Source organism: Solanum stenotomum, chromosome 9, assembly GCF_019186545.1.
Source record: "Solanum stenotomum isolate F172 chromosome 9, ASM1918654v1, whole genome shotgun sequence".
Lineage (NCBI taxonomy): Eukaryota > Viridiplantae > Streptophyta > Magnoliopsida > Solanales > Solanaceae > Solanum > Solanum stenotomum.
In genome coordinates, this window is record NC_064290.1 from 43,223,857 (window position 1) to 43,243,489 (window position 19,633).

General features: G+C 34.0%; 1 protein-coding gene across 2 annotated transcripts; it reads right to left on the minus strand.

Moving 5' to 3' along the window:
• Window positions 1-3,630: 3,630 nt before the first annotated feature.
• Window positions 3,631-18,468, minus strand: LOC125875983 (26S proteasome regulatory subunit RPN13). 2 transcript variants are annotated; one of them, XM_049557069.1, is made up of 14 exons: window positions 18,295-18,468; window positions 18,094-18,158; window positions 13,587-13,679; window positions 13,371-13,430; window positions 13,178-13,216; window positions 12,790-12,864; window positions 12,630-12,696; window positions 11,782-11,863; window positions 10,933-11,048; window positions 10,802-10,825; window positions 4,814-4,908; window positions 4,659-4,736; window positions 4,516-4,570; window positions 3,631-4,023 (listed from the first exon to the last, which is right to left on the minus strand). In XM_049557069.1, the coding sequence occupies exons 2-14, from the start codon at window positions 18,130-18,132 to the stop codon at window positions 3,881-3,883; spliced, it is 966 nt and encodes a 321-aa protein (XP_049413026.1). In that variant the 5' UTR covers window positions 18,133-18,158; window positions 18,295-18,468; the 3' UTR covers window positions 3,631-3,880. The 2 variants fall into 2 exon arrangements, with proteins under 2 accessions (XP_049413026.1, XP_049413025.1); XM_049557068.1 differs by having other exon boundaries at window positions 18,094-18,170; window positions 18,295-18,436.
• Window positions 18,469-19,633: the final 1,165 nt, after the last annotated feature.

The following is a 19,633-nucleotide window of genomic DNA, read 5'->3' on the forward strand; positions in this document are numbered from 1 at the left end:
TTTATTTTTTTGAGGTAAGTTATTTTTCTTAAATTTGAGAAAAATAGATTGATTTGAAAAATATTTTTCAAAATATTTAAGTTAGGCAAACATAAAAAAATTGGAACCAAACAAACTTTTAAGTTGTGCAGTAAGTATGTACAACACCTATATCTATAGGGTTATACAGAGAAACATCAAAGGGTATCCACTACCAAAAGAACACTATTTTGATTGAAATTTTCCATTGAGAAATGCTCCATGGTCATTTCCATAGGTTTTTTATTGAATCACTATGAGAAACAAAAATGTTTAGCGGCTACTTCAAGTATTTTAATGAGAATCTATTTTTCATTATGCGTTTTTCTAGTGAGCTAATTTGGTGGGAATGGAAGGAAAGAATCATATTTTATAACATAAATTTCTTATTAATTCTCAGTCGAAAAAAATCTTTATTTCTAGTAATGGTAGGGATGGCAATGAGGCGGGGCAGATGCGGAGTGGGCGGGTTGCGTGTCTATGCGGTTTTATACGGGTCCAAACTTAATTCTACCTATTTACATATTATAAGAGTGGTAGAGCATTATTTATTAAGATAGCTCCTTTAAAGTTACTAAAATATTCAAGATAGTAAATGAAAATGGTTCAATCGAAACTAATAAGGTTTCTTACATGCTTCCTAATTGACCTCCAAAAAATAAAATGTTAAGTCATTATCTATTAAATTAATACAACTTAATGAGAAAATGAATTTCTTTTTATGAATTTTATTTTTAGTATCAAACTTAATTAAAAAGAAAGATATTAAAAAAATTATGCAGGGTGGGGTTGAAAATGAAAAAAATGTTATGCGGAACGGCTTAAAATTTTGGAAATTTTACACAAATCTCATAGTGTTAAGAGCTAATTACATCTTATCCCTACTCTTTTCCAAATTACAAAAATTCCTTAAATTTGGTGGAATTCAAATACATCCCAAAACGTTCTGATACATCACGTCTCAGTTTTGGATACATCGTTCAACGTCCCGATATATTGCGTCTCGATTTCAAATACATCACTCAACATCCCGATACAATGCATACGTTCTGATACATCATGTAAAATGATGTATCCGACCGATACATCACGTAAAATGATGTATTTGAGAATTGGAGAGTAGAGATTTTTGTATTTTTTTTCAAATGATAAAGAATTTTAGAAAATATGATAAAATAAGTTATATATTTAGATATTTATTTCTAAAAGTTTTGCATGTTAAGCTTAACTCACCCCGCATCCGTCCCGATCCGCCCCACTGCCATCTCTAGGTAATGGTCATAAATATTTACATTTACCCTTGAAAATATAATAGAGGAAAGATTATGGGAGTGCGGAGATCAGTGAGAAGATGGTGAATATATAAATATTACTATGCATAAAGATGAAGAATAGTATTAGGAAAATTGTATTTAATGGATAATCACATAAATAATATATTTCAAATACTCTAATTTTTGGATAACCTTTTTTTGGACTATATGGTGCCTTTATTTTCGATTCTCCTAGTAGATATGAACAGAATAAATGTTTGAATATATTTATTTTCATTTAAAAAATTGAGTCATACGCATGCCTACTAATGTTTATAATGAAAATTTCTCCAACTCTTACAATATAGTAGCTATTTTTACTAGTTGATTTTAAGGCAAGAATCGTGAGAGCCTTAACCCCTTCACATTACTACTACAAATTTCCTTGACACCATCTCAAGGCACATATATCATTGTTTACTCAGAAAGAGTAACGTCTGATGTTGTCCTTGGAATAAATCATGTGTAACGGGTGATGCCATCCGTTGACCCTTTCGTCGAGTACTTGCATTTTTGTATGATTAAAGTATACTTGTTTTTTTCAGTGTTCAATTGTTGCATGCATGTTTGACTTTTCATGTGTATTCAGCTAACTTGATCATGTGTCTTGCTTATTTTTGTCCTATACAATCATGACCTACAAGCAATATCAACGAGATCAACCCAATTGAAAATGTTAGACGATCGGTATTAATTACCTGCATTTTGAATACCTTAGAGGTATCATTCATAGATCCACATATATTCGAGGATTTTTTTTTACAAGAAATTTGTAATTTAAACCGGATCAACTTGTCAATTTCTCCTTGTAAATGAGACGAAACTTGTTTCTTTTTTCTCCTTTGGCTTTACTTTGAGCTAAGTTGTTGATAGAGACCTAAAATTAACTACTATATATTACACACCTTACATGGTTTTTGACAGTTATTTGCATTTTCTACTCCTAACATATGTACATTTTAAAAATTTATATCCTACTCTATATTTTCTTAATAGAGATTTTCACTCAAATATCTATATTTTCTTACAAAATATTTGTTTCTTATCAATTTAAGTGTCTTAGTTTGATTGAACAGACAACATGTTCGGGAAATAAGTATGTTTATTTGAATATAGTTAGTTGGGTTATATTAGGGTGTTGGGTTGTACTTTTAAAAAAAAAGTTGAGTAATTTCAATAGATTTGGGGTTTTTTTCCAAAGAGGGGTAATATAGTAACTTTAGAGATGTCGGAGCTATAAATGAAAGTTGAGAAGTATTTTTTACCCTTTTTTCCTTTTTGTGCATTCAAATCAAAACACAAAACAATTCCACGTGGAAAGAGGAATCGTCCCTTCATTGTTCTATATAAATAACAAGTTGTAGTGGGGTGGGTGGGAGGGGTAGTGGTGGTGTGGGTGATTAAAGTAGTAAAAAAAAAATTTAATTTCTTTTAAAAAAAGCAAATAAAAAATAATAATTTCTTAGGCGTTGGGGAAAAAAATTTGAGGCATTGGAGTTGGGGTGGGCAGGTTAAATAAAATTTGAGGCATTGGAGTTGGGGGTGGGGGTGGGTGGGTTAAATTTAAAAAGTTCTAAGTATTTTTTTCATTGGGTTGGGGTTGGGTGGGGTGGGGGGTAAGGGGTGAAGAGTAATTTTTGCTTTTGAAGCTTTTAACATGATCCCTATAATATGAGTCATATAATATGGGTAAATATGGATACTCATATTACCCATTGGGTAACTCGTTTTACCTAATAAAATATGAGTCGAGTCGAGTATTTTACCCATTTTTATTTAACTCATTTTCGATCGACTCATATTCGACTCAACCCGCTCGTTTGCCACTCCTAATAACAACCTTCGATTTATTTTGACACAAGAATTAACATTGAAATTTTAATCATTTTGCTTCCCCTAATTCATGTATAAAATTTCAAACTGCATGGGGCAAATACTTTATTTGGCAAAACTTTCAATTTTTGTTTATTTTAAAGTATCTTTTACAAATAGGAATGTTTTTCAAGAATATATAGCAATTTATGTTGGACTAATCAAATAAAAGAAAAACATCTTTATCAATATTAGAACAACAATAAGCGTATGGTCAAGATACCAAAAAATACTTGGGAAAAATTAACTTTTTCAACTTCTGAAAAATAATTTCTACTACTTAAAAACATGACCAAACCCCTCAATTCACTAAAACAAACTTTCAAATATTTTTCAAAAAGGCACTTTTAGCTATCGAGATGCTTGACCAAACAGTCTATAAATATGTTCTCCGAAAATAGAAGAGAGGAAAAAGACAATTTCGAGATCCCATGAATAAAGCGATAGAATCTCAAACTTTGGTGTTGAAACATCATACATGGACACAATTGGAAATGACTTGAATGTCTATCACCTCTAACAATACACAACTTTTGTTTACATCAAAGGAAATGTCACTCTGAGTAAGTACCTTCTTTACAGTGCTTGTAAGTAACATGTTCACATCATCTGAAAATCAATTCTTTCAAATAAACATTGTGATCACTTCACAACAGTCTTGATTTGCTCTGTTTATCTTAATGCCCTTCATCCATGGGATCACTTCTGTTACACGTTTGAGATCTTAAATCCTTCTCATCCTGCCTTGATTCATTGGATCCTGATGCCTTGGAAACAGAATCTTCTAGGGCCTCGAGAAAAGATGGAACCGTCAACTTATCTGCAGCAATGATGTATGAAAATTAACCAATTTTAAAACTAAAACAACACTGATAATTAAGTTGATGAAGCATATGATCTAGTGCATCAGAAATGAATGAGAAACAAAGTTCTGGTACCAAATCAGTAAGGGCCACAAACAGAGGTATAACCAGCTGAACTAGATAAACAGAGTTACGCTTCACATGAGCCGCAGCTCAAGCTGCCAAAAGGCAAAGGTTTCATACTTCACCCACTTATAATTAGTTGAAATTGTTGCATGGAGAAGAATCTTCCATTAAAGAAAAGGTCAATATTTTTTAATGAAAGCAAGTCATGTATACATACAGCTCAGTGATTATAAGCATCATCTCACAAGCAAACTTGCTTAAGTTTCAAAAGAGATGAAAGAAAGTAGGCAAAATATCGAGCATATAAAATAATTAACCATTAGAAATTAGTGTGTTTCATTCCTTTCAGCTTGAGATGAATTATCAAACAATGCTTTGCTTACATTGACTTGGATCAATTCCAAACTGAGTCAGATCTATTTGTCCAGTTCGAAGAACCTGCAGTGAGAAGAGAGTCAAATTTACAGACATAACCTACAAGCATACCTAAAAAGCTGAATGAAAAAATGAGATTTTGATGACTCACATAAGTAAATGAATCTAACTGCTGACGGAACGGAGGACTCTGTAGCAATTCCATTAATTCATATGGTGTCCAATGACCCTGCAAACATAAGAATTTTCAAGATAACATCAGCACTGTAATCCTTGTAGTTTGTGTACCAGGAGCCAATTTTTTACCTCTGGCAAATGTGAAGCTAGTTGTTCTTCTAGTGGTATTTCCTCAATCAGTGGTAATATGAGCTCAGGCCTCAAAATATCTCCCAATCCCAATCCTGATACAGCGGCAAAATACGAAGTTAAAGAAAATGGTGTATATGCTATATTTTTTGTATTACATGAATGTCTAGATCTTGGTTTCATTCAAGTGAAAAAGAATATTGTTATACTCAAACCCTAGATGTTGTTCTCCAATTGCAAGGATAAAGAAAATGAAAAAGATGGAAAGGAAAACCTGTAGGGAAATAAAGCACTAACAAAGGTGCACGACAGTGTAATAGCGAAAGGATAACCAAGTCTAAACTGTCCCTTCTATTTGAATCAAGAGGAGACAAACAAATTCAAGCACAAACAACATTTTGGGCAGCAAGTATATCAGCAAACTGAATATGACCAGATAAAACTAAACCAAACCAAACGAGACACCTAGATTTTACGTGGAAAACCTCTTCATAGTGGAAACCACAGGACCAAAGCTCCACTATAATCAACAAGAGTTGCAATATGTTCTCCAAAATGACCACCAAAGAAAAGTCAAATGATGAGCAACAATAACTAGAAGATAGCACCAAAGAACTTGAGAAATAGAGTAAAATCACCAAAACACATATATTGTACAAGAGCTGAAATCTGGTGCTATGGGACTCCAAATCCACCTCTTTCAATTCCCAATCAAAGATTAAGATAAAATGAACAAGCTGCCCAAATATCAACTCAATCGGACAAGGAATGAAGCGGGAATCACAATTTGAAATTGGCTGCTAGGGCTGAAAGATTTTGGGCAAAAATCTACACTCTCACTTTTCTCTATATGGTTGCTAATCTCTATCTCTTGTATATGTGGAAATAAGACAATTAAAGAGGTCTTACATATGCACCATATAGTGGGCTTATGGGCAAAAGTGGACTGGTCCAAATTGGACTTTTATTTATCCGCATATTCTTTCCCATCTGTCTCTCACCAAGGTCTGGAAATTCTTGAACACATCAAGTACTTGATCCTTGGACTTCAAAGCAAATACTCAGAGTTTGCAAGAATGATCTCATCAATAAAAGTCACAAAGTAAAGTGCCCCACCATGAGACCTTATCTTAAAAGGACCACACAAATCAGAATGCATCAACACCAGCAAATCAAGCTTTCTTGAAAATGGTTATTATACTCAAAATGACCAGTATGATATTAATGCTCCAGTGCAAGATGATGTGGTTGGCCAACAACCAACTGTTATTGATGCTCCAGAGAGTTCTCTCAGAAGATCTACAAGAGAGAAAATACCTCCATCTTGTTATTCTGCAAATGAGTATGTACTCTTCACTAATGGGGGAGAACCTGAGAGTCTTAACGAGGCCATGGAAAGTGAAGAAAAAGAAAGATGGTTTGATGCTATGGGAGATGAGATTAAATCTTTACATAATAATCATACACTACCTAAAGACAAAAAATCTTAGAAAAATAGGTGGGTCTTCAGGGTGACAATGAAGATGGCCACCCAGTTCCACGATACAAGGCTAGATTAGTTGTGAAGGGATTTATCCAAAAAGAAGGAGTTGATTTTGATGAGATATTTCTCTCCAATTGTGAAGATATCATCCATTTGTATGGTTCTAGGCTTAGCTGCAAATCTGGATTTCGAGGTTGAGCAAATGAATGTTAAAACTACTTTACTCCATGGTGACTTAGATGAAGAAATTATATGGAGCATCTATAAGGCTTTGAAGTTGAGGGAAAAGGGAATTATGTTTGCAAATTGAACAAGAGCTTGTATGGTCTAAAACAAACTCCCAAGCAGTGGGTACACGAAGTTTGGTTCTTTTATGAGTCAACAGGGCTTCAAGAAGACTCCTTTAGATAATTGTGTTTTTGTGCAAAAATTCTCTGATAGTGACTTTATCATTGTTTTGTTATATGTTGATGTCATGTTTGTTGGTGATCATAATGCTTGTAGGACCAAAAAGTTGAAGCAAGAGTTGAATAAGCCTTCTGCTATGAAAGACTTGGGACCAACAAGATAGATTCTTGGCATGCAGATTGTCCGTGACATACGGCCAAGAAATTGTGGCCATCACAAGAGAAATACGTTCAGAAAGTACTTTGTGGGTTCAACATGAACAAAGCTAAGGTTGTCATTACACCTCTAGCTATACACTTCAAATTGAGCACGAAGCAGTATCCTTACAATGAATGGTGAGAAGGAAGATATGAAGAAAGCTCTTTATGCTTCAGTCGTTGATAGTTTGATGTATGCAATGGTGTGTAAAAGACCAGATATTTCTCATGTTGTTGGTATTGTTAGTCGTTTCCTTTCTAATCTAGGAAGAGAGCATTGGAATGTTGTGAAGTGGATTATGAGATATTTTTTTTAGGATTAGTACTGTTGTATTCTTCAGCATTGGGAATGTTGGCCACCATCAAAACATCCTACAAAGCAAGTAGACTCTAGCTTTACCAAGCTCCTAGAAATTCTTCCAACTCCTCTATTTTTATATGACACTTCTAACTCCTCTATTTCCTCTATATAGTTTTGTTTACACCAAAAAAATAAAATCATCAAACAATTCCATTTCACATCATGGACTGATTTGATCTTGTCGAATTATGAAATATTTTTATGGCAATTCTAGTTTGAGTTTGTGTTATGGGACAAGAAAGCCTATTCTTTGTGATTACACTGATGCAGATATTGTCGATGATGTTGATACTCGCAAGTCTACTTTAGGCTACTTGATTACTTGTGTAGGAAAAGTTGTGTCTTGGAATTCTAGGTTGCAAAAAATGTGTATGTGCTTGATTGCTTTATTGAAATAGTCAAAGTGTTATTAACCTTGGCAAGAATTTTACATTTCATGGTCGATCTAAACACATTGATGTGAGATACTATTGGATTCAAGATGTGTTGGATTCTAAGTTGCTTGAACTTGAGAAAATTCATACGGATGATAATGGTTCCGACACGATGACTAAAGATTTGCCAAGAGGAAAGTTAGAAGAATGTTGCACGATCGTCAGGATGGCGGTCTTCTCCACATAGTCGGGAGGGGGAGATGTATCAGATTTTGGGTCTTTTTTCCTTCCTATGTGGATAAATAAAAGTCCAATTTGGATCAACCCAATTTTTCCCATAAGCCCAATACTATGGTGCATATGTAAGATTTCCTTTAAGGTCTTATTTCCAGATATACAAGAGATAGAGATTATCAAACATATAGAGAAAAAAGTGAGTGTAGATTTTCGCCCAAGAACTTTCAGCTCTAGCAGCCAATTTCAAATTGCAATTCCTGCTTCGTTCCTTGTCCGATTGAGCTGATATTTGAAAAGCTTGTTCATTTCATCTTAATCTTTAATTGAGAACTGTCAGAGGTGGATTCAGAGTCATGTAGCTCCATTTTTCAATTCGTGAACAGTAGCTACATTTTGGTGATTATACTCTTTTACTTCTCTAGTTCTTTGGTGCTATCTTGTAGTAGTTATTGTTGCTCGCTGTTTGGTACTTCTTTGGTGGTCATTTTGGAAAACATATTGTAACTCTTGTTGATTATAGTGGAGCTTTGGTCCCGTGGTTTCTACTCTTCACTCCAAAGAGGTTTTCCACGTAAATCTTTGTATCTTGTATGGTTGATTTAGTTTTGTCATATTTATTTTGTTGATATACTTGCTGCCCAAAACGTTGTTTGTGCTTGAATTTGTTTGTCTTCTTTTGATTCAAATAGAAGGGAAAGTTTAGACTTGAGTATCCTTCCGCTATTACTCTATCGTGCACCTTTGTTAGTGTTTGTCTTTCCCAACAATACCCTCAGAAGAATATTAGAAGGCAGTAAAGGAAGCAAATTAGACATCAAGCTTTTAGTCCTGTATACCTGTTGTGGATGTGGGTTGCTCAATTAATTAAGTATTTAATTAGATTTTAAAGTAGATCTATATTATTTATATTTTAAGTAGCTTTATTTATTATTCTAGAATAGGATTTATGTTTCATAGCTTCATAAGGATTAGGTAAAGCTATAGTTATTAGTTTGGAATAGGATTTATGCTTCCTACTTTCATCATAACAAAGACAAGCTGGACTATGCCGGAGCATACTGCAGATTTGCTTAGTTGCTGGATGAAAAGAGGAGGCAGCAAAAGTCAGAAGAAGTGGTGGAGGATCATCCCACAATGCATCTGGTGGACAGTTTGGAGAGAGAGAAATGGGAGGTGTTATGAAGATAGATCCAATTCCATCCAGAAAGTTAAATGGTATTGTATAATATCTTTCTACTTTTGGTGTAAAGAAGTAGGTTTAGAGGATATAGATCAGTTTGTAGATGTATTAAGATCTCTGTAAGTATCTTGTTTTCTAGTTGTTGTTTTTTTTATCTAACACGTTTTGATGGTGTCCAGCATGTCCTTAATGCTGAGGAATACACATTTACCAGTTTCAAAAAAAAAAAAGGATTAGACTTCCTATTGTTATAATAAGACTCTTATTTAAAAAGATTTCTGATGAATAAATCAGTAAGTCATATATCAACAAAAAAACAAGAGATCAACACTCTCTCTCCCATTGAACTCTAAGGTTTTAGTCTCCCCTAAAAGACCTGAAGAGATCAGAATTCTCCCTTCCATTGAACTTAAAAGTCTCAACCTCCCTTTAATGAGTTGAATTTATATATCGCTCTGTGAGTCAATCCTTTCCTAAAGATTCATAACATTTGATATCAGAGCCTAACACAATGGGCGATAGAGATCAGTTCCAAATTTGAGAAGAGCGTGTCACTAAAGAAACCCTAATGGACTCTAAAATTGCAGCAATGGAACTACACCTTGACGAAAGAATTATCCAAGTCATTCAAGAAGAATTGTCTAGATTGGGAGTTGGCTCTACAAAACTAGCAACCCATAGACCTGAATCAAAGCGCCCAGACGACGAGCATATCAACAATTCCTGCTACTAATTGTAATACACCACCTATTCAACTGCTAATAAAAATCATCCAACAAGTGGTAATTCACATCTGATAGTGCCAAGTTATACAAAGATAAATTTTCCTACTTTAATAGCATCAACAATCCATTAATTTGGGCACATCGTTGTGAACAATTTTTAGAGCAATTTGGACCTCGTGAAAAAAGCAATCTGATGTGAGAAATAGTCATGCTTCAGCAATCTAATAGAGTTGAAATTTTTTCACGTCAACTTCAAGATAAATTGGCTAGGGATGGAATTGGATAATTAAGTTGATATTATTCCAGATTTTTTGGATGATTTCCTTGAAATTTGAGCTTGAGGGCAAGCTCTTTCAAACGCGATGGGAGTAATGTCATGGATGCAGGGACTCATTTAATTAAGTATTTAATTATATTTTTAAGTAGATTTATTTATTATTTATTTATATCTTAATTAGCTTTATTTATTATTCTAGAATAGAATTTATGTCTCATAGCTTCATAAGGATTAGGTCAAGCTATAGTTATGAGTTTGGAATAGGATTCAGGTTTTCCTACTGTTATAAGGATTAGACTTCCTATCTGTAATAAAACTCTTATTTAGCAAAGTTACCAAGTTCAAAAAATAAGACTCTTATTTAAAGGGGTTTCTCATGAATAAATTATTAAGTCATATTTCAGCAAAAAGCAAGAGATCAGAGTTCTCTCTCCCATTGAACTCTAAGGTTTTAGTCTCCCCTTAAAGAGCTAAAGAGATCAAAGTTCTCTCTTCCATTGAACTCTAAGGGTTTCAGACTCTAATGACCTGAATTAATATATCGCCCTGTGAATCGATCCTTGCCTAAGGATTCATAACAATACCATAAAAATTGTTTAAATATTCTTTACTCGAATTTTAATCAACATCTCACCAACGGTTTAACTACCTCAAAATCCTTTCAACTACAAAATAGTGAACTATGGCATGCTGGCCAAGCATTAAAAAAACAACCAACAAAAAGTATGAGTTGATCAAATGCCTACCTGCATCAGGATCTACAGCTTCATCTGTACCAACCATAAGAAATAGCATTATGTCCACATGAAGATTAAATGAAAGAGATTGTTAAACAGTTAAACTACAGAAAAGTTGAAGGGAAGTAAGTCAACCGAACCTGTGGACCCTATGTTACTCAATATTCTTTGAAGATCAGACAACTTTACTGGGCCTGAAGATGTCACATCGCTACTTGCTTCAGTATTCATGCTTGCACTAACCAAATTTCCCGCCCTGAAAGAGGTCATCCAGACATTTTAAATGATTACTTCCAGCCTCTAGCAACTTCATAGAAATGAAGATGGTTGTGTACTACTACTTAAAAGGAATGCAAGAAGGAAAAGAAATTATTCAACTATGTCTCAGGACCTAAGTTGCTCGGACTCTCCAAAAATGTTGTTGCACCTGTGTCGAATCCTCCAAAAATGCACTACTTTTGAAGGATCCAACACGCACCCGATGACATTTTTGAAGAGTCCGAGCAACATCGCTCAGGACTAAAAGGGTGTTTGGATTGGCTTAAAAGTTGGTCCAACCTACTTTTAAGTGGAAGTGTTTGGCAAATATAAAAATAACTTAAAATAAGTCAAAAATGACTTCATAAGTTAGAGAGTGTTTGGCAAAGTTAAAAATAACTCAAAATAAGTTTAAAATGACTTTAAAAAGTTAAAAACCATTTTAAGCCAATCCAAACGGGCTCTAAGTTCATAATTGTAGCAGCATGGTTAGTGAGGAATTATATATCCGATCTGACTTAATTCTGATTGAGGTTTAGTAGTAGTTTTTGTAATCAACTATGACTCAATGTCGAACTAAGTTGCTTGTGTTCTTCAGTAAAAGTGAAGTGAGGCAAACCAATTTGCATCAGGTCTTAAAAATCTTTGTTAGCATGTGAATCTCCCCCATTTTTGTGACAAGATGCAACATCAAAAACAGATCTTATACTTCTCAATGATATTAGTATTACCTCGATGAAATATCTTCTTCTACCATATCTTCAGAATTTGGTAAAGGAGCTGAAGCTTCAGGCTCATCTTCACCAGGAAACTCTGTTCAAACAAGTTAAATTTTACCTAGGTTAAAACGGGTACATTAAATAAACTTCTACTCTGCGAATTAATAGAAGTCATATAGATGAAACGCCCATTAACATCATCCAAATGTAGTTACTAGAACAACATATTAGAGTGCATTCCCCAAATTAAAATTCCATTTTCAGCTCCTTTATGTTGTTACAACCAGTCAACTACTACCAAACTTGAAGTTCGTAAAGGTAAAACATTCATGCTCGACACAGAACAGCAAATAATCAATAAATCAAAAATGTCAAGAACCAAACATGACACTTGACTTGATGAATAATTTTATGAATTGAAATCAATCTAACAATTAAAACAGCAACATGAAACACGTAAACAAGGGTGAAGAAGAGCTAGTCACATTGCAAGTCCATGATGCAGAAGCCTTACAAACTATATCAGAAGGAAAAGCAACAAGGGATGGCTAGTCGACAGCTAATACATTTAGGTCTGCAGGATTGACAATAGGCCTGAGGAAAGAAAAGAATTTAAGGCAGAGACTAAAAGAACATATTGGCCTTGACAACTTGAAAAATCTTAATATTTGTTGAGTTCATGTAATCCTAAACTAGGTTGGTAGGAGAAGGTAGGAGAAGTTATCATTCTTTTAATAAATCAACTTTCAAGTTACTAAATTTCAGAAAGGACATAAAGCAAATTAAAAGTGAAGACAAAGGAAAACAAAATAGTAAGAATTAAAACCCACAAAGACAGGAACTGAATAAATCTTGATTACCTAGTGGTTGATTCAAGTAGAAGTTGACTGAGCTACATAACTGTGCATCATTGTCAGCTGCTGGCTCCTGGCAAGAAATGAAGGAAAATTTTATCACAAACTCAAAGCATGATCACAAAATTCAAAAACATAAAGTAATATCTATGGCAACAGATATGACCTGCATCCAAAAGAAAAGCCTTCTATCGTCGGTACAGAACTTCAAAATGTAAACCCTTCCAGATGACTGATTGACCTGAAGAGCATCGAAAAACAATGAATTAGCATCAAACAATGAATTAGCATCAGATATTAATTGAAGTGAGAACCTCTAATCGACACTTTTAAGGATTTTTTTTTCAAATGGGAGGAAGTTTGAACCTCTTGTAACTTAGTAAGTGAAAAGTGAATATTTAGATTGGCAATAAAGTTTAAAGTCGGTCATTGGTCACTAGACACTATTGATTCTGTATGTTGTGAACTTCATCTTAATAATCACAGAATTTATTTTGTTGAAATTGAACAGTTTTTCAGCAATCTGAGTAACAAGCAACAGGGAATAGAAATACCTTCTCAAAGACTGCCTCCTCTGGGAAAACAATCTGATCCTATGATCAACTTTTGTCAAGAAACAACTTTCAGATTTACAGGTTAATCACTATGGATGGTACCATATGCAGAATAAGAGAAATGATCAATAAAATCAAAGTGAAGCAACATCAAATAACAAACTTCACTAATATTTGGCTGGAACTAGGATACATCTTCAACAATGTTGAGATTACGGTCAAGCCACTGAAAATGGAGTAGTCCCTCTTCACCCTAAAATATCAAAATGACATCTTATCACAATAGGTATTTAGACAATTGTCAAGCAACATTTTGTAAGATCACCACCATGTAAACTAAATGAGGTCTCAAACTTGGGTGAGCAAGAAAAATGATAAACCAAATCAAATATGATTTCTTTTCCCATACCCTGCCTATACGAACAAGTCCTTTCCGTGAATCAGGGAAAACCTTTTTGCCCTCCATGAGCATTTTACCAGCACGAAATTCCATTAAAGTTTCCTGAACAAAATAATACCAATGTCTTTTATACCACACTATTAAGACAATCAAATGTCACATGAACAGAAAAATATTTATCATGACATGAGATAGGATACACATATATTGTTTGTTTTTCTAATTTTGGTTTCTTTACAAAGGGGGAAACAATTGAATAATGATACAAACAGCAAAACAATACTCACTTATCTTTGACAACTAACAATTTTCTTATGGAGAAGAGCAGAAAGTGCATATATAAGAGAGTTATGCTACAAAGGAAAGAAGAATAAAAGTGAAGCTCCCTGCGACTGTCATCAAATTTGTGCATACAAATTGGATGCCTATGTACTCCAAGATGAACAAAAGGTACTTGCATATTTTCCATCAGATTAGTGACATCCTTGACTTCTTTGAATACCTTCCATCCATATCCTTCCACGTGTGAGATGGACCATCTGATGCTTTGTACATCTCCTCATTCCACTACTCTAACTTGTTGTAAGCTCCTTAGCGCATCCAGGAATCACCAAGCTAACTTATTCTACAATACTGATGCCATATTGTGATGTACCAGAAGGATCCAGTATTAGCATAAAAGCACCACTTTATGAAGGATCTTCCTCTTTCTTACATTTTCTACTGTTTAAGTTGGGGATCCAAGAAACAATCTATACGAAAAATTGCTAAGTTAAGAATGCAAAGTAGCCAGACAGACTCTATGAGGAAGTCCTTCCTCTTCAAAGGCAGATTAAACAAGGATTTTACTAACAACCTGTCCCATGCACACCAGGACCCCTCCAGTTTTCCAGATGTCCCCTCAGACACCATAATGGTGTTCAATTCTTACAACCATCATTGTTTTTTCAGTATTCTTATGACAACCAATGATGGAGTTAATGTGCTTTTCAACCACTTAACATCCTCTGGACCAAACATTGCCCATATACTTTGTAAAATGTCATTGCCCATATACTTTCCTTTCTATTTCTTGTACTTGAGTAAAGGAAGGAAAATGTCTACTGCTGCCGCCGCCACCACAATTTAAAGAGTTTGCAGAATAGGTAGACACACAAAATGCCAAATGCAAATCTCTCTCAAATTATGATGTGTGCTACTAACTAAAAGTTGTCACCCACACAAAAGTGTGTTTGTTTTTCAGTAAGCAGAATTTTAAGAAAGGGTCTTTCTTTAGAAATACATAATGCTTGCATCCAAACCTTATTCTAATATCTCTCCAAACAATAAGCCCTAAAAACCTGATAAAGAAGCTTGCCACTTCAGATCTATAGGTTTTATTTTACATCTTCAGATTTCTAGCTCAGTTCTTTCTACTATAACTTTTGAGTAAACTGTAAAGAACAGGAAAAGCGCAACACTGATACAGGTGGCATTTTAGACTTGTTCAAACTGCTTAGTCTTTTAGCTTCATGTAGTTATGTTTTGAAGCTAAATAGTTCTGTCACTTTGTAATGATGCATCTTCTTGATGCCTTTCCAATACAATTTAATTACTTAACCAAAAAAAGTGTGGCATCAAGTATTTGTCTACCTCCAACATGATAACATCTCGCAGTAAATAGTGATTCATCCAAAACCTATTTTACTCTATATAAAGAACCTTAAATATAATCTTATAGATATTTCCACTAAACTAATAGGTATGTAATCCTTGATGCTCGTAATCCCTCCCTTTTTGGAATGATGGCAATGGAAGAAGCATTAAGACTTATTTTGAATACTTCCGTCTCTTGAAAAGCTTCAATGGGCTCCATCTTTGGAAACTGCAAAAGTAAAACCAACTTTGTCCCCTGCAAAGACTCCACTGCCTTTTCAATCTCCTCTTTCTCAATGCCCCTCTCCAACCACACACTCTTGTCTTCCCCTATTTAGGGTCAAACGCTGGACCCCTATGGTAGGCCTCCAACCTGCCTCCTCGGCCCCTTCCTAAATAGCTGCACATAGACTCCTATGATAGCCCCTTCTACCTCCTCCTCCCCTTCATGCACTACACCTTTACATCGATTAAATGAAGTTTCTCCTCCTATTTGTTATGCCTAGCTTGTAAAAAAAGATTTTATGTTTGAGTCCCCCTCTTCCAACCATAACGCCCTCAACTTGTCTCTAACTACTATCTTGAGTTATTCCTAGTTAATGTCTTTTAGTACTTCCTATAAGCAAACTAATTCGGCACTCACATACCTTCCTGGTTTGTTTCTTCAAAAATTTCCTAGAAACACACTAAATCAGCACTCTCTTACCTTCCCTGTTATATCATGAAGTTAACCAAAGAGAGATGATTAATAAGGGCCTGTTTAGGCATAATAGAATTGCTTTTTTCCAAGTTTCATTTTCAAAACCCTGTTTGATTATACATTTTGTCAATTTTTCACCCAAGCTTGAAAAATCAATCCCTCACAAAACTTCCAACATTTTTTCAAGTGTAATACATGTACAAACACAACTTCAACTTTCAAGTACTTTTTGAATTTAATACTTTTTTCAAATATTACTGAATCCATGTCCAAACTCCAAACGCCTACTTATTATATTGTGCGAATTCACCACTTCTACGTTTTTTGAGATAGTAAAGAATATATTCATAAATATTGGAGAAAATTCCTGTATACAAGAGGAATACACATATAGAAAACCTACAAAATAAATGGTTCTCTACAATAGGCATCCATCCTTCAATAGAAAAGGAACTTCATAGGTGCACCAAAAAGAACCCCTCTCTCCCTTTCTTTCTTTCTTAATGACCGTGATGTCCGGGCCAGCTTTTGTGCACCTCGACTAATTCCATGTCCTCCAAGGCTCGGACAGAAGGGAAGAATAACCTAGTGTTTTTTGTCTCCACTGAGTTTTGATCCAGAGACCTCAGGGTTCTCAACCCTCTCTCCCTTTCTTTTCATCCTTGCTATGGAAGGTCTTAGCAAGATTGCCCAAAAAGCATGTTGACTACAATGGATTGAAGATTTCAAAGTAGGCAGTCCCTCCGGAAACAATGTCACAGTTATATCTCTATTTTATGCAGATGATACTTTGCTATTTTGTGGGGCAGATAGATCACAAGTGATTAAGCTTCACTTGATTCTGCACATTTTTGAAGCTGTCTCTAGACTTCATACAAATATGTCAAAAAGCACTATCTATCCCGTAAAATTCAGTGCACAATCTGGCAGAGCTAGCAGGAATCATGTTCCAAAAACTGATCTTGGGCTGCCTTTAGGTGCAAAATTAAAGGCAAACGAGATCTGGTGGGGAATAAATGAGAAGTTTGAAAAAAGACTAGCAACATGGAAAATGCAGTATCTTTCTTTCGGTTTTCGGAGGAAGAGTAAAATTGATTAACACTGTAATGGATAGCATCCCTACTTATCATATGTCCCTTTTCCCTATTTCAGAAAACATTCTCATAAAGCTTGACAGAATTAGAAGGAGTTTTCTATGGGAAGGGAACAACGAGGATCCTAAGTTCCATTTGCTTAAATGGGCAAAAGTGATGACCTAAATCCCAAAAGGGTCTGGGTATCAAAGATCTCGCAGCTCACAATAAAAGCAAGACAATGAAATGGTTAGGGAGGTGTGGAACTGAATACATTGGACTGTGGAAGGAGGTGAGCAAAGCTAAATATGGTGAGCTTACTCACTCGTGCACATTTTACATAATAAGACATCACTGAGAACCGTCCTCATTCTCTAACTCCCAAATTGTGTTGATCCTACCATTAGTAAGAATTGCAGACCAATAACTTTTCAAGTAATACTTCATCAGTGGTTGTGAAAAAAAAAAATCAATATTTTCGACCTTGGCCATATGGCAAAATGTTTACCAATCATATCCTTGGGTTCACTATTGAAGTTCTTTGTTTGCAAATTTACTTAAGGTCTTGTAATATAATAATAATATGTATCATGGTCATAAGATGATTGTACTAGATCTAGCAGACCAAACTATTTTTGCTTCTACTTTACTAACAAACTTGCATCTTCTTCATGCCTTTAATGAAACATTTACTTCAAAAAAAAAAAAGATACAATTTCATTATCAATCAATTAACTAACCGCCAATACTAAAAACTAATATGGATCTGCTATATGTTCTACTTTGAGTCCATATCCTATCCCTATGTTTAATACGTGTTTTACTTTTCTTTTCAATCTGTTTCAAAAAGAATGACTCTTTCTATATTTGGTAACTCTCTAATTCCAATATTTACGTGGCTTGTTTAAGATTATAAGATTCAAAGAGCATTTTGTTAGATTACACAACTGCAAGATTAAAAAATCTCCTTTATTTTCAATTTCAAGTGAGCAGATACACGAGCCTCCTCAAATAAAGACACTCCTACATGAAAAAAAGTCTATAATTTGAGACCTTGATGGTATTACAGTACTCCGGGAAAGACAATAGATACAAATTTAGTGGGTACCTGAATTTGGGGTAAAGCGTCCGTTGACGAAGAACCCATTGATTCTCCAATGTATAAACAAAGAACTGAAAACAAAACTGGCAATTTAAGGAAAAACTAAAACAAGTTACCAAGCCGTAATACCCAATTTGTAGGTTTGAAATTGAATACTGAATAATTAGCGAAACAAAAAAAAAAGTGTGAAACAAAGCAACAGTTTACCACTCTATCACTGTGCTCAGATGAGAAAGAAGATTCGTACAGTTTTGCACACCCAACAACTTGTCCCGTTGCCGTCACCGAGTCGGGCTGCGCAATTTATACTGAACTTTTCCGGATTCAGGACTACTTAGGGATTGTTTGTTTGATGGGACACAAACCAATATTCGGAGAATTTACACCGGGTAGCCACTTTGCAGGGTGTATTTAACATTTAATCACAAATGTTGTAAGCTTAGCCAAAAGAAAGCATCTCTATTTTTTAATATTTTTTCTTCTCATTTGTGCAGGATCCATATGAGAGTTTATTAATTTGAATTCACATTACGTAAGGTCCATTTAGGAAAAGCGCTTTCTATTAGAAATTATTTTCATATTTAGGATTAGAATTTGAGACATTTGATTAAGGGACGATGGAAATTTATCATCGTGGATAAGGCACAACAAACAAAATGTGTGTGAGATTCATCCGTATTTGACAAGTGACGTTGTGGTCCCACAAATAATTTTATTTTTCAAACTTTTCTTCTCTTTCATCATTTTTAATTTATTACTAGTACTACTCTTATTCTTTTTCATATTTCTATCTTTTATATTTATTTTTATAAGAAAAAACGTTATACTCCTCTCATAATCAACATGTCAATAAGATAATTTTAAAATCATAAAAAATTGAACTGGCCTTTATTTTTTGTGATAATTTAAATATCACAAAAAATAATATTTTATAAAAATAGAGCAAAAATTATGAAATTAGTTATCAAGTTAAATATATTGTTTTAAAAAATTGTATACGGAGAAATATCAAAATAAGGAAGAAATATATTTCCTTGGAACTATGTCTTTAATCTCTTTGTAATAGTTCTCATTATAAATTACTTCTTTCATATCTACTTAATGTTGAATGATAGGGCTGTTGATGTGGCACGCTTCTAAAATCAAGATTTATATTTATCTAATTTTTTTTAATTTCTTTTTATTTATCAATTATTTTGTAACTAAATAAAAATAATATTATACATTAAATATTTTACAATAAATATTACTGAAAATTAGTGTTATTCATATCTTTTAAAACCTTTTCTCAATTCCTTCATTTTTTTTCTCCCCTTAATCTCACAATTAATGTCATTCATATCTTTTCCTTAAATTGCTTCATTTCTTTTCTGTTTTACTTATTTAATCCAAGTTAAAAATCTTACTACATTTCTCAATAGCTGTATTTTTTAAACACATTTTTTAAAAAAAAAAAAAAATAGCCGTCCTCATATCTTCTATTCTTCTTTATGTTTTAGCCTTAAATTTTGAATAACCTAATAATTAACCTTGAAGTTTGATTAAC